General features: G+C 38.8%; 1 protein-coding gene across 1 annotated transcript in view; it reads left to right on the forward strand.

Annotated features, from left to right (window-relative positions):
- The window catches only part of wnk1b (WNK lysine deficient protein kinase 1b), a gene marked incomplete in the record, with an annotated part of 82,127 nt that overhangs the window by 39,162 nt on the left and 27,275 nt on the right, over window positions 1-15,690 (forward strand). The window contains 9 exon segments of the mRNA XM_036210266.1: window positions 1,118-1,338; window positions 1,813-1,970; window positions 4,593-4,681; window positions 5,891-6,030; window positions 6,152-6,231; window positions 6,377-6,550; window positions 6,684-6,753; window positions 7,421-7,608; window positions 12,420-13,835. Of these exon segments, the coding sequence (XP_036066159.1) occupies window positions 1,118-1,338; window positions 1,813-1,970; window positions 4,593-4,681; window positions 5,891-6,030; window positions 6,152-6,231; window positions 6,377-6,550; window positions 6,684-6,753; window positions 7,421-7,608; window positions 12,420-13,835 (2,536 nt within the window).

Below are 15,690 nucleotides of genomic sequence, written 5' to 3' on the forward strand. Positions count from 1 at the left end.
GTTTTTCCTCTGAAAATAGGTAAAATATATTTGGATTAAAAGCCCACTAGAATGAAAATTTGATTTTTGTTGCATTTTTTTCCATGATGGAGGACATATTTTAAGCATAAAATTAAATGTCTAAATATTTCTTTGTCTCAAATCATTGTGAATCAAATTTGAAAAGAGCTTAGTTACATAGAAAATACACTGGTTGGGCCACAAGCTCCCTACTCTGCTTAAACAGAGTCAGCAAGGGGGAAGGAAAGAGGGGGCGGGGTTGTTCCACATGAACTACTGCCGCTCCACAGAAACTGTGTCCTAGAAATCCTAATTTAATCATAATCAAAAGACCACTGCTTTTATAGATTGCTGGAAAAGACACAATTGGCAGTCGGAATCTATGAGCAGATTGGTTGGAGTCAGAAGCAAGCTCATGATTGTCCAAAGTCATCCGAGCCGCAGCTCCTTAGTTGCGACGGATTTGCAGCTGTTGCATTAATCGAACAGCTGGCTACAGTCTGGGGCCGTGAGTGGTGCTTGAACCAGGGTCTCCGATGCTGCTTTTATTCAAGGGATGAACGAAAAAACAGGTTTCAGAGGTCAGGTGTCGGCTTTTTTTTACATCTGGAACCAGGAGCAAATTTGACTCACCATCGTGGAACTCAATCAAATGCATAAAACAGATGAGAATGAAAAATATACTTCACACGGAAAAACATTTGGGAACCAGTTTACTTTGCCTCCTGTGATACCGTTGAAGATGCATTTGCTAGCAAATCAAGATAAAGTTGAAATGTTGCAGCTGGAAATACACATAAAAGTGTTGCCATCAATTACATCCAGTCTAGAAAAAGTCACCACAAAGTGACAGTCGAGGCTGTGTTCACTGCAGCATGTTGCCGTACTCTGGAGATCAGCACCTCTCACACTGACATCTCTGTTCTGCCGTGCCCTGCACTCCTGCAGCGTTTCCTGCCACATTCCAAAAGCATGAAAACCAGGTGGACCCTTGATCACCTGAAGGTGTCGATCTGTGTTTAACCTGACTCAGTCCATTTCTGCTCTGTCAAAAACGTACACATTCCTTCCTCATTTTTTCCATAATCTCTAATAGAAAATGTGTTTGTCCCCTCAGTTACTTGAAGCGCTTCAAGGTGATGAAAATCAAGGTTCTGCGCTCGTGGTGCCGACAAATCCTCAAAGGCCTTCACTTCTTGCACACCAGAGCTCCGCCCATCATTCACAGGGACCTGAAATGTGACAACATCTTCATCACAGGACCAACAGGTTCGGTGAAGATAGGAGACCTGGGTTTGGCTACGCTTAAAAGGGCTTCCTTTGCCAAGAGCGTTATAGGTAAGAAGATCCGTGTTTTCCTGCAGGGAAAGATGGAAAAAGCGCCATATTTTGAGTTGCTTGAGCAATAACTTCTAACTTTACCACATGTTTAAATAGACATTAAAGTGACACAATCTACAGTCACTGTTTTTGTAGCTGACCACAGGTATGCTCTTACTGATGCTCTTTTTGTACACAAACACACACACATCCTGCCCTTGAGGTGACTCATAACCTTTTTGTAGGGATTAGTGAGTGTTCAGACAGGAAGAAATACCCACGAAAAACAAATATTTTGCTCAAGTTTGTGGGTTTCGATGCTTATTTGGAATACTTTCTTTTTTATTATATGCTTAATTAGTTTTCTACTGTTAATTGGAGTAACACAAGTACTTAAAATATGATTTGTTTTGACTGTTTTTATGTCTTTGTAGTTTTTTGGGAATAATTTGGAAGAGCTGTTCATTTTTTTTATTTTTTATTTTTTTAAAGGTACCCCAGAGTTCATGGCTCCAGAGATGTATGAGGAGAAGTATGATGAATCCGTAGACGTCTACGCCTTTGGGATGTGCATGCTGGAGATGGCTACCTCGGAGTATCCCTATTCTGAATGTCAAAATGCTGCCCAGATCTACAGACGGGTAACCAGTGTAAGTCCTGTGCCTAGAGAGTTTCAGGGTCACGGCAACCTTCATTTGAGTGTTAATCTCCATCCCTTCTCTGTCTCACTTGTTTATCAACTTTATTAACAAGTTTGGCATAAATTGTAGGACATCTGGTCATGTGATGGTGTTTTTTCCCTCCTAGGAGAAGGGAAAACTGTGAAAAGCTCATGTTAAAAATGAGGTCAGTGTGGCTTCTTATAGGATAACAGATCAATCTGAGAAATCAATGTAGTTTTTTCCAAAAGCTGAGATGAATTGGTTGTATGAAACATTATCTTTTGTCAGATTTTCTTTAAAATAATTAGTTTTATCGAAGGTGTTTCTACAAGGAAGCACAGGCAGACATGAAAGGATAAACTGTGTCTTCCATAATAACTCTATAGACTGACCACTTTTCTATAAATCTCCTTATAGGTATTATCTTTTCCCATTAATATCACCTCAAAAGCCCTGGTTTCACTTTTATTGGTTAATTTGATTATATCCGATAAAAGTTTTTATCTTGCTGAGGCACCAAGCTCAAGTTTAGGGGATTTTTGTGCAACTTATTTATTGTTTTATGTGTTACAGCTCAAATAAATCAGTTGTTTTTTTTTTTGTTTGGTTACCTGATTTTTTTTTTGAAATACAATAATTTTGTCGGCTTATCCGATCGCCACAGCAATCCGCTTTCACAGGGAGGCCCGTAGTTAGGCGGCAGCATGAAGAACCCACTGGATTAAGCTCATGATGTCATTTTTTTTATTTCGTCTTTCTTTTTTTTTACATTTTTTCCAATTCCAAAAGCTGTTTGATATTTATTTTATCAGTTCATAACTCTTAAAGGAGCCATGCAGAATGGTTATGTCGGCTGATGAAAGCAGAATGCAACAAAGCATTTTAAGCAACACCAGAAGAAGGAATTTACAGATCAGTGTACACCTTACTGATAATAAGCCTCAGTTATGACTGAGTTACTGTAATGACAACTTTTTTGCAAGAAGCTTTTTCCAGTGTGGAACATCCTTTTGTCTCCATCCTGTCCATTGTTCACCATTCATTCCTTCACTACAGTCTTCTAGACGGAGTGTGACTTCAGTCACTTTGTAATTATTCTGCTGGAAGTTGTTCAGAAATCCCTATGTTATGTGGTATAAAAAGCTTTAAAATTATATCAGAATTGAGTTTGATTCCATTTCAGATCATATGCTGCATCCAATTAGATGCATCAAAGCAACTGGATACATAAATGGATTTAAAGTGAGCCACTTTGAAAGAAAACAGCATTAGAACAGGATATAAAAGTCAATTTAATCAAATTTTTTCACATTTTCTGTGGAAAATCTTTTGTTTACGTTATCTTATAGTGAGACTATAGAGTTAGTTGTGTGTTCTGCATGGCATGTTATCGCCTTATACCGTAACCAAACAAGTTGTTGACATGAGTCATGGTCTCTGGAACGTTCCCCGTTCCCAATTAACCTTATTTAACAAAAATTTAGCCTCTTCTCCGTGCCTCCCTTCTCCTGTCAGACTTAATGCCATTACTCCCTTCATCAGTCCTAACTTCATTTGGCCCTGGAATCTGGGTGTGTATGTGTGTGACAGAGATAGGGGTTGTTATATAATGGTGGGGTACCAGGAGAAAAACATACCAAGGAGGAAAAGTGCAAAAGTGAAGGGAGAGCAGAGGGAAGTGGTCATTTCGTCTGTCAGTCAGCTAGTGTAGACAAAAGCGGGTTTTACTTGAATCCTCCGTCGGTAAGTAAGTCATGTATATCACAAATATTTGAAACGTCTTAACTAGTACCTGGATAAATTGTCTTTTTCTGAATTTGTTAGCCTGAATTTCTCATCGTATGATTTGTGGAAATGGTTAATTGGTATTGATAAAATTTGATTTGGTTGAACTTTTTTTTGATTTTTTTTAAGTCATTTGATCAAGAGGATAGATTTGAGGAGCAAACAAATCACGGATAAAACCTTTTTTATAAATTAACATATTGATATTTAAAACTGGACTCATTTCTTAATCATTTCCAAGACATTAAGAAAGCTTTCTATCTGAATTTAATCATCGTTTAATAAAGGATATAAGACATAAAACACTGTACATTTACAGTTTTACTATCTGAGTTTTAAATATTCCACTGAAAGGTTTTAAATGTTTTTTATTGTTTTGAATTTGAAGTTTTAGATGGATTCCTCTTTACAAATGTCCGCCTAGAAACTGCTGAAAATGTTCTCCAGTGTTCCTAACTGGCTCTAAAAGACTGGAATTCATTATCTACTCTTTCAACTGGTTTTATGTGGAATTTAACCCTGAGGTCAAACTGTTGCTGGACATTTTGTTCCACCTCACGTCAAACGTTAAAGCTAGTGTTATTTTTTTTTTTGGTTTAATTCTGCAGATGAAAATCAAACTTTTTTTTGATGACAAAGTAATGATTTCAAGGAAACGTGTTTGAGAAACTTAAAGCTCTTTCCTTTTATATACGTGTTGTCACAGTAAGACGTGCCTACACAACACAAGAGGGAGAAATAACTGCTCTTTGTGTGCTTTTTTTCACCTCCTCCTTTGTGTTTCCTAAAGGTTCTTTACATTTGTTGCTTTCTTTTCTTGTGTAGGGAGTAAAGCCGGCCAGTTTTGACAAAGTCGCCATTCCTGAGGTGAAGGAAATTATAGAAGGTTGCATCAGAACAAACAAGGATGAGAGGTGAGTCACAAAAACAACCAAAGTATGAACATTTATGTTGATATAAATGGATTTCTGAAGATTTTGGCAACGCTTTTTAACCTTTATAAAAAAGTTTTTATATTCATCTTTTTTTTTAGAACATTATTTAAAGATGTTCAATTTTAACAAACATTGAGCATATGAAAAAGGGATTTGTACCAACACAAAAATAGATTTCACAGTTATGCCAACCAGTGGAATGCCTGAAATATACAAAAAATATAAAACACATATACAAACAATACAGACAAAAATAATTAAACATTACATTACGTGTCAAATTATATATACAAAATAATACAAATTAAATATTACAAAGTATCAGTACATCAGTAAACATACAGCGCTGCAGCATTTAAAGTCCGATTAGCGTTAATTATAAGTAATCCTCTTAACTACTTTCTCATTCATGTAAAAGGCAAACCCTCAACAAACATGATAAAGGACTTCCATGTTTTTAACTTTTAAATTATTTCTAATACTAACACATCCAACAGGAGCTTATGTCTGTAGTCAACCAACTTTCAAAAGTTTACCAACGTAGCTTCAATGCTTCTTTTGTTTTAAGCTTTATATTTATCATTTTCAGGCAGTACTTTGGGTTCCACATCCAAAATTAGACACAAGCTTGCAAAAAAGATCTGTCCTCATCGTGCATAATATCTGAATGTTGGGATTTCTAGCAAATCAAATAATTCATTTTACGTTTTAGTGGATTGAAAATTGATGATTCCCTTGGACTACATATCCCATAATGCCGCTGGGCATTAAATGCAAGTTTTTCAGTAAATTTGGAAGGTGGCCAGGCAGCAGCATTTGTGATCAATGCGTTTTACACGGTGGCCACTGAGCTTTTAAAAACGTAAAACCTTAGTGGCCAGCAGCTCCGATTGAACGATGTGTAAATGTCTCCGGGCGGCCATCTACGTTCATAACGACGCCAAAGATTTTAAAAAATTGGACAGCGGCATGAAATCTTGAAGACTCTGTCAATGCCTCCTCATCAGTTCTATTTGTGACCATTAGAAAGCAGAGCTTTTTTTGTAAAAAATCTAGTCTTAAACTTTGCTAAAAGGTTTATACCAACTCAAACTCCTATCTGTTTTTTCTAATTAGTGTTTCTTTTACTAATTAAGACTTCAATTGAGAAAAGTCTACCTGTATAACTCTAGCTCCATGACTTTCCAGGTATGCTATAAAGACTCTGCTAAACCATGCGTTCTTCCAAGAGGAGACGGGGGTCAGGGTTGAACTGGCAGAAGAGGACGATGGAGAAATGATTGCTATTAAACTTTGGCTCAGGATAGAAGATGTTAAAAAGTTAAAAGGTGAGATATCTTGAACTTATTTTTATTTTATTTTTTTAATTTCCAAAAACAAGGAGGCTGAAAAATAAATGTAAGGCTACAAAAAAATCTTGATTAATTGTTCTTTTTTAAACTTTTGCAGGCAAATACAAAGACAACGAAGCCATCGAGTTCTCCTTTGACTTGATTCGAGATGTTCCAGAAGATGTGGCTCAGGAAATGGTATGTTTGTTAGATAGACCGGAATGATGGTGGTTTTATTTACAATAGAACAGGCAGAAACGGGCAGCGTTTTCCTCACAGAAGTGCACGGCTAAGAAAAAATGTAGTAAAGTAAAATTGTTTTGTGTTTTCGCCTTACCTCCAGGTTGAGTCTGGATATGTTGCTGAGGCTGACCATAAGACCATGGCCAAGGCCATCAAGGACAGAGTGTCTCTGATTCGGAAGAAGAGGGAGCAGAGGAAGCTAGTACGAGAAGAGCAGGAGAAGAGAAAACGGGAAGCGGAACAGCAAGAGTCATTCAGAGCTTCACAGACACAGGTTTGCTAAAGAGTTGGAGATCCTGGTTGCTGATGAAAAATTCCATGTCAAACAGCATCCAGGTTCTGAAATGTCTTTGATTAATAAAGTTTGAACAATTAGCTTATATTAGCTTGTGCTTTTGTGTGTGCAGGCAGAGGCGGATGAGACAGAAGCAGAACATCATCAACTACGAAGCCAGAGGACCAACACCTCCGTCACATGTGAGAATGGAGCGCAAGCCAGCATAAATGTGCTCTTTATATTTTTCACAGTTAGATAATATGTAGCATATTTTCCAGAGTATAAGTCGCAAGAGACAAAAAAATGCATAATTTTGTCAAGCTTTATTCTTATCGCTACATGGAAGCATTGATCTCATTAACAATGCATAGAAGAGACCGTTAAGAAATCAGGTTTATTTATCGTGAAGAATTCTATCAAAGTCTGAGTAAACACGTCTCCATGTCTGGGTTCATGAGATCGTTCTCAGACATTTTACTGACCTACAATTCTCTCTAGCTGTTGTTGGTGGAAAAATAATAGATATATCTATGAAGCTAAACTTATTTTTTAAAAATCGCATATAAGTTGCTCCTGAGTATAAGTCAACCCCCTGATTAAACTGCAAAAAACTCAACTAATACTTCGAAAAACGCAAAGAATCACAGTGCAAACACCAGAGACGAGCCGCACTGTCTGCTTTTTCCCAGAAACGTGGTCTCCTTGTTGTTGACAGTTTTCACATGTGCCCACAATTTCTCTGCCTGTTACCAGAAAACGCCCTGGAACTGACTCTGAAGTACTCCTTCCTTTGATTGTGTGTCACTGAGGTCTGTTGAAGTCATTACAGAAGAGACAACAAAAGCTCTCTGTGTGTGTCGCCCTCAGCCGAAGGAGGCGTGGACAGCGGCTCCTCCGTTTTCTCCCCGGACTCCCCCCACCCAGGACAGATGACCATGTCCTACAGTAGCCTGCCGTCGTCCCAACCCCCCTCCCAGCCCCAGACCCCATACCCCCCGACACCCTCTTGTGCCCAACAGCAGCATCCATGCTACCCCCAGCCGCACCAGTCAATGGTAAGTCACGGCGGTCGTTTCACAGCTGTGGTAGAGCGGCCATCCCTCTTTTCCTCACTGGCGTGACAAAGATGTGTGACCGGTTTGAAGTGAGATGCAGTGCAGTGTTTTAAAGGCGAACCCAAACTTAATACACAAAGTATGGCATGTTCCCATTTTTTTATTTTACTTTACCTTATAAACAAAAATCATCAGAAGGACAGTTTTCATTCAAACAAAGCATGCATTGTTCAACTCAACTTATTTGATCAGTCAGGTAATGCACAGGTGGTTTCTTGTTTTGCCAGACAACAGGCAACCTTTTTGTTTTTGGTAATCATCTGTTCATTTCTCAGCATCTATAAAATATCATATTTTATGTTACCTTTTTATCACCTCTTTTGTAGCCACATTATCATTTTTTTATGCTCCTCATCTCATCCTATAAATTATTGTACTTTTATTGCCCATTATAATTTATTTGCTTAATTCTCCATATTTAAGCTGCATTCCTATGATCTTTTACATTTTTTGTTGTATCAGTTTTGGAGTGCTTTTATTAGGTAAATGGTTGCTGAAATTGTTGCTATCAATTGAATTATAGGCGAAAATGACATTTATGTCTATACAAACCAAATATAAGGCTTTAATCACTCATTTAGATTACACATGCAGTGGTTGAATATTAAAATAAATAAAGTAAAATTTTTCTCTCTTAAGGACACATAAATAGGTTATTCGTTCACACCGGCCATTTGACACGCATTCAAAAATGCACTTTCAGCACATGGCTTCTTCTTTTTTCTTTTTAGCTACTGTTAACTAGTTCATGTCCGCCACAAAATGTCACAAATTTTGCTCCAGGTTTTTTCCTTAACAGTTCTATTCAGATATATGAAAAAATTGGGGTCATAGATTTCCAGACGGACATAAACTGCAATTATTAATTTCTCCTCTATGATTAATGTTCAAACAGTTGGCACTCCTATGAGTTAAAAGTGGCACCATCCAAAATACCAAATCCAAGTCCCTGATTGATTTTTGAATACATTTTTTATTTTTACTGAAAACGGTTGTAGAAATGCAAGTGTAGTAAGTGGAAACACGGATTTACATGACTTTACAGAGACTTTTCTTTGGAAATGGACACTGAACGCTTGAAGGCGGTGTGGACGTAGCTTTAGATATAATAGATGTGGCCATATCTTATATTCAGGTGGTTAATGTTTCCGTCGGAAAAAGAAAAATGTTTTTCAGGTGAAGCAACTTTTTCAGGATTTATGACATATCAAAAGTTGTTTTTCTTAACATGTTTATTTTGTTTATAATTTTTTTGCTGTTGTCATTCTTTATCTCTTTCAGGTATCTTCATAGATATTTTTATGTAGTCATGTTTTTTATTGTGTTTGTGATTTTTTTTTAATATATTTTATAATAATGACTGTAATATTCTGATATTTTACCTCTGAATTGTGATTTAAAACAGCTCACTGCATTTGTTAATATGCTTTTATCAAGTGTTTTTTTAACCAAATTGAAAAGTTAAAACCTGTTTTTTATCAGCTTTTTTCCACTATTACTATTGTGTTGCTTTTAAAGTAATTTTACTTTTATTTTGAAATGTCTTTGTTTTTCATGTTGATCCTCCCTCCTTCCATCTCCTCCCCCTGGCCTGCAGCCTGTATCACGCCCCCATCGAAATCGTAGCATGTCTATTTGCGTGCCCCCGTCTTCCTACTCTTTCTCTCAACCCCATTCATCCTCGGCCATTCCTCCAAAACAGCCTGCCACACCTCCTCCAGACCTGTCCTCCTACACCTCCACCACACCCCCCTGCACACCCCTCTCACCTGAGGGGGACACTTTTGCTGGGCGCCTCTCCAAGGCCCTGGAGGCTGTCCTACCCCTTCACTCAGCCTCTTCTCAGCCCGGGGCCAGACAGCGGAGGGCCAGTCTACCTGCCCTGTTCTCCACCCCTGTAGGTTCACAGACGTAGTCCCCAGTGGTGGTGAAAACCCAAGAGAGGGAAAAGAGAGAAAAAGAGGAGGGGTTTATCTGGAGTTACAAATTTAAAAAACAAACTAATGCACATGAAACAATATTCTGTTTTAACTGAAGTTTTACTGCTTGTTATAGTTCTCAGTTTTGTTTATCTTACACATAAGAACTTACCTGAATCCCAATCTAATTTACACAATTAAGATTTTTAAGCAGGAAGAACTTTCTCACCGAAAGGTACAAACTAAAACAACCATTTCTCTCACTTGCTACTTTTAAATTTGCATATTTGAATCAAAAAATGTATTTAGCATTACTGGATATCAGCATTTCCTGCTTTGCATGTTTGACAGGTCTCCAAAATCACACAGGGTCCAGTGGAATTTTATTTATAATCATAGAAATTCTTCTAAAGTGAGACTGTAAGGATCGTGCTAGGAGATGGTTTAGTTCTCTAAATGCTATTAATAGCAAAGAGCTTTGGGGCTTCTTTGGTTATGTCGCTAAACACAGAAAGCACCAGAGCATCCTTTGTGAAAGTAAATTATGTAACCAGTCTATCACATTTTTTGGTTTCATAGATTCTTGTCTCAGTTTTTTCATCCCTTTACAAAAACAAAGTTGCACTGCAAAATCAGAATCGTAAGAAAGTAAAAAGAAAATGTCTGTCTTGCAAGGAAAAGTTTTTCAAGACCAAAATAATCTTAGTTTAAAAAAAAATAATTTTCTTCCTAAAATACGAATTTTTGTTAAGACCGTTTATCTTACCCCACTAACAGATTTTTTTCTTATTTAATTTGCCAAAGGGATTAGCATTTTTGACAGATTTCTGCAGGGCCTGTTTTTGCCTGTACTTTTCCCTCATACTATTATCTGGTGACTTTAATGGACATGAAAATCACTAGGAGAAATTGTTTGAATTTGACTATTCTCTTTAAGAAAAAAAAGGTTGTTGACAGGCCCTTTAGAAGTCTGATAAGAGTCAGCTGGTTTGCATCAGCTGCATTAGAAGAGAACTTCTCAAACATGTGAGGCCAGGAGTCTCCAGGACTCGAGCGGTTGTTTTGTTTGTCCCTTTTGCATCAGCCTCTCTTTATCTCTCTTTTTCCCTCTTGTAGGCCATCGTGTTCACATTGAAAACAGATTGTTATTGGCCGTGACTGTACTCCGTGTTACAAAAATTCTAATATATCGTGCATCTGCTTCAAGGGAAACTGCTTTTTGATAAAAAAAATAAGAAGTTTCTTGAAGACCCACTCCAATGAAAATTTTCTTTTGTTATTTACAATAAAAACTGCATTCCTGAGTATTTATTAATTCAAATCGAGTTTAATTAGAAACTTGGATGCTTGAAAATGCTCAGACTAATGATGCAGGTACTGAAATGGGCTTGCCAAACTGGCCGGCTCACGGTGAATTGCGATTCCGGCTCAAAACTGTACAGCTGGAGTGATCCAATATTGTTCTTAGATATTTTTTGCACTGATAATGTTAGCTTGTAGCTATAAGTAGACCAGTGAGCACTCAAAAAGAGCCCTCAGTGACAGGAAGGGGGCGGGGTTGATTTGTGTCAACAGCCCCGCCCACAATTCAGAATTGTATTTCAAATGAGCTACTGCCGTTCTGCATAAAACATGTCTTAAAATGGCTAAAAGCTTCATTATCATAGTTAAAAGATCACTGAGATAGATTTTAAAATGTGAAAAAAAATATGGTTGACCCACTCCAAATTAATTTTTAGCATTTTTGTCATGACGGGGAACAAATATAAGGAAAATTAAGTTTATAATTTATGCATATTTTTTATTCAAATTGTGAATCGAGAGCAGATGAAAAAATGTTGCTAGAAAAAGGTTTTATTTGTGACGTAGGTGCTAAAGTGGGCGGGTCACAAGCTCTCTGCTCTGCTCCATTCTGATGCATCCACCCGCAGACAGAAAGATCCATGTGTGCGTTCGTTTTGCTCGTTCGATTTGCCGTCTGGCCCCAAAACTGTAGTTTACTCTGAGATTACTCGCCATTATTGTGGTACCGCTAATGCTAGGCTGGGGTTGTGAGGGCCCGTAAGCTAGCAGGAGAGAGTGTAAACAAAGGGATGATGGGAAATGAGGACAGGCTTTCTTGAAACAGTCTAACGTGGAGGTTAATTTCTAATTAACTACTGCCGCTCTGCAGAAACTATGTCCTTTGATTTTGGCTATTATCATAATAAAAATACCACCGGGAACAATTTTTTTTGGATAAAAGATAATCGGAGTGGGACTTTAAGTAAAGAACACATTCTAATGTTAGTCTTTATAGAAGTGTGGGGCATAAATCAGTGTGACCGCCTGCTTTTTGAATAGTAGCTTTAGCTTTTCCAACTTCCGTTTGGAAGCTTGACCGACCTAATTTGAGGGTTAAGAAAGGTTTAAAAAAAAAAAGACGTTTCTTGATAGAAGATGCATCTAGATTTGGATATTGTAAAGATAGAAAACAGCATGTGCTGGTCTGTCTTTCTATTTTTACCTCTTATCCACCTATTCTTTCTCTCTTTTTTTGGTTCTGTGGTTTGGTTGTGCTACAGTTGTACCCGTCTGTTAATTTTGTAAACTTACGTAATCACCTTTTTTTTCTCTTTTCTGCCTGCTTTATTACTGTTTGCCATCTTTAGAAAAACAGTAGTTCCCTTTCTGTCGGATTTGCTCTTTTAATTTGTGAATAAACACCTTTTTTTCTTTTTTTTTCTTCTCCTTTCATATTTTTCTCCATTTCTTGTGGGCCTCTTCTGTGGTTCTTTCTGTCATTTTTTCCTTGAGTCTCATTCTGAAATCCATTGTATCTCATTGTCACAGCAGCATTCAATGCCACACCCCTTCACTGGAGGAGCGAGCTCGGGCGGAGGAGGCGCGGGGGCGAGCACCCCTCTCCCAAATCTCCCAGATCCTCCAAGCATTTTCTTTCCATCGATTCCCGAGCGCCCCGTTTCTTTTTCGCCTCCCCCTTCCGGGCCCCCGAAGGGCTACAACACCCAAAGACGTAAAAGCACCTCCATCCTCGAGGCGCACACCCGACACTTTCAGCCTGCGTACCCTCGCTATGGAAGCAGTCTCCACCCTTTTTCTGGTATGGAAGGAGTAGAGACTCCCTCTTTGTTTATGGTCAACCCCAATTATGCTGCTCCGAGACTTGCTGTCGGAGAACCTCTTCGTCTGCCGGGACAATCTGACTCAAGTTTTTATGGATATAAAGACTTAAGAGCGGAGCATGAAGAAACAGTGAGGAGATTGAGTCTGAATCAAGCGGCCTTATTGGACCATTATGAAGCGATGGCATATGGAGCGTACCCAGTGACTGCACACCAGCTTAGCCACTTAAGTTTTCATCATCAGATGCAAGCAGCAGCTGCAGCTGCTAGTTTGGGTTTTGATCCTGGCCCTCCACCCCAACCGGGGTTTTTGCACCCTCACATCTTACAAAGAATGAGCGCACACAGCCCAATACCTCCATCCGTGCCTCCAATGAACACGTCAGCGGGTGGCTCCGTCTCTTCGTCATCATCCGACGGGTGCTTTCCTCCACCGCACGCTTCGTCAGCGTCCTTCCCACCTCCAGTGATGCCAGACGCCCCTCCACCTGCCGGAAGCGTTTTTGATTTTCATGTGGCTGCAGCATCTGTCGCTGGAGATCCAAACCTCTTTGCGTCCAGAGTTTACAGAGCTCGAAGGAGTTCCATGGACCTCCCTTTGGAGGACAGTTCCGGGACAGGATCTGGAGGTTCAGGAACATACAGCCGCCTCCAACCAGTGACTGAGGAGATGTACGCTTACATCAGCCCAGAGCTCCCCTTACCTCCTGGGAGTCTTCTTCTTCACCATGCTGGCATGGCCGCTAAGGACAAAAGCCCGGAACCGTCCAGCGACTCAATGACCTCCTCTGATGCCGGAGAGTTCCAGTCACCGCCTCCACCTCTTCTCCTTCCACCCTTTGACTCCTCCGATGCTCAGACCATCCCTCGCTCGTCCTCCAGCGCACAGTACGAGCCGTCGGGGGGCGTACTTCACACAGACCCCCAAGGGCATCCGCCTTCGATGCAAACGTTTTTCCCCCCTACACCATCGACTGATCAACCACTCGGAGGGAAGCCCCCAACTCCGCTAGAGTGTCTGATGCAGAGTACCTGGGCCCGGCACGGAGGGGTGGTACCAGCCCAACTGGATATGACATACCACGAGTCATTGCTGGCCATGCAGGCTGCTAACCCCCCTCTGGTATCAGCTTAGACCATAGAAACAGACCTTTGGGTCAGTTACTATTTAAAATCAGTTTCCTATTGATGAACAAGTTAATTGATGAATGATGTTTCATTCACTCATTTAAAAAGCCATCAGTTTAGTGATGGTTAAAACATAAACAGCTCTAATCTTGCAATGTCATCCACCGGTGGCTACTATTGAAAAAATGTCAGTAAAAATACCCCAGCAGCATTTGAATCTGATTATAATAGTAATTTGACCCAGAGGCAGTTACACCGATCCCCATTGTTTTTGTACCCTGCTTACCTGGTCTCCCAGCTGAAGCTTATATGTCATTGTGTTTTTTTTTCTTTTCTTTTAAACACCCTTAAGAAATATAGATCCTCCAGAGAGTCTCACAGTCTGCCATTATCAAGTTCATGCGATACATTACAGTATTCATTACAGTAGATCTTCCTTTGAGTTTTGACATTCGATCTATAATTTTTTTTGGTCCAATTAACCGCACGTTGTGCAATGGTGGTTGTCTTTGAGACGCTCTTCAAAGTTCAAACTTTATGAGTCTAAGCCCTCACTTCTGTGTCTATGTGGTTTATTCAGTTCATTTTGTGCATATGAGTAAGTATGTATTTTGTCTGTATGTTCATATATGAATGTATATGAGAAATGTGTGTTTGTATGGGTATACTTCACCTGCGGTATACTTGACTTTCCATCATGCAAATCCAAAGTCGCATTGATTCTGAGCACTATAAAATGTAGATTTAAACCACAGAAATGATCTGTTTTGTAAATGAAAGGTACTGTAGTAGCAATTTAAAGTACAAATTGAATGTAAATGAAAGACTTTGTTGATTTGTATGAACAAACACACAGAAACATACAACAAAAGTGCGAGGGCTTAGACGAACCGAGCACAGTAACCGTGTAGAAACGTTCTTAGGTTCCTCCTGTTTGGTTTTATACGTTTTAAAGAGCTCGGTATTATTTATTAGCTCATTTGTTGTCATTTCCTGCCTAGACTGGATCAACATCCTGAGATCAACATCTGAACTTAATAAACCCTTAGAATGCTGATCTTATCTGTTTCGCTTTACTTACTTTCACACTGTTGTTTCTTTTTATTATTTGTCTGTTAGCAGCCGTCTGTTTCGTTTGTTGCACTTTTATTTAGACTTTTCTTGCTTACATGACCTATAAATAAATAGTAGTAGTAGTGTGAGGTGAAACTTGCTGCATAAGCTTCCTACTTAGTAGTTGGAAGCTTCATGTCGAGCAGAGTTGCACCCAGCCTTCTAAGGGTTTAATCATCAATAAGTTGACCATAATTGTTTCAATATTTCATTTTTTATTTATTTATTGTTTAAAAAATAAAATGTGTTGGTTTAATCTTTCAGTTTTAAAAGGTTATGGGCAGAATAGGTCGTAAAGGGTGTTGAGATATAAATAATACCAATAGAAATATTTAATAATAGAGTTGATAAATCTGCTAAGCTTTTGTTAACTTGAGTATTTATTTAATATAACTGCCTATTACTAAGGATTTTACCTGCATGTTGAAAAAAAAGTCCTACTCACACCCTGCTTAATCCTGGTACTGTGTGTACTGTTGCTATATATGCATACAACGAGTGTTGCTGTGCATATATCTGTTGCTGGACTAGTCTGTACATGTCCTGCATGAGTGCAATCACAAGAAGAGGATTTTGATTGTGTTTGAACTCATGATTACTTGTAATCCAGAAGCTGCAATCACTTTGTAATGTATTTATTTTTTCCCCCCCTCTCTTCTTTTTCCAAACTCTCTTTGACTTCCATTCTCCGCGGTTTTGCATCCCACAACATCGGATCTGTTTTTTTTTTTTTTTTT

This window comes from Oryzias melastigma, linkage group LG23, assembly GCF_002922805.2.
Source record: "Oryzias melastigma strain HK-1 linkage group LG23, ASM292280v2, whole genome shotgun sequence".
NCBI classification, from domain to species: domain Eukaryota; kingdom Metazoa; phylum Chordata; class Actinopteri; order Beloniformes; family Adrianichthyidae; genus Oryzias; species Oryzias melastigma.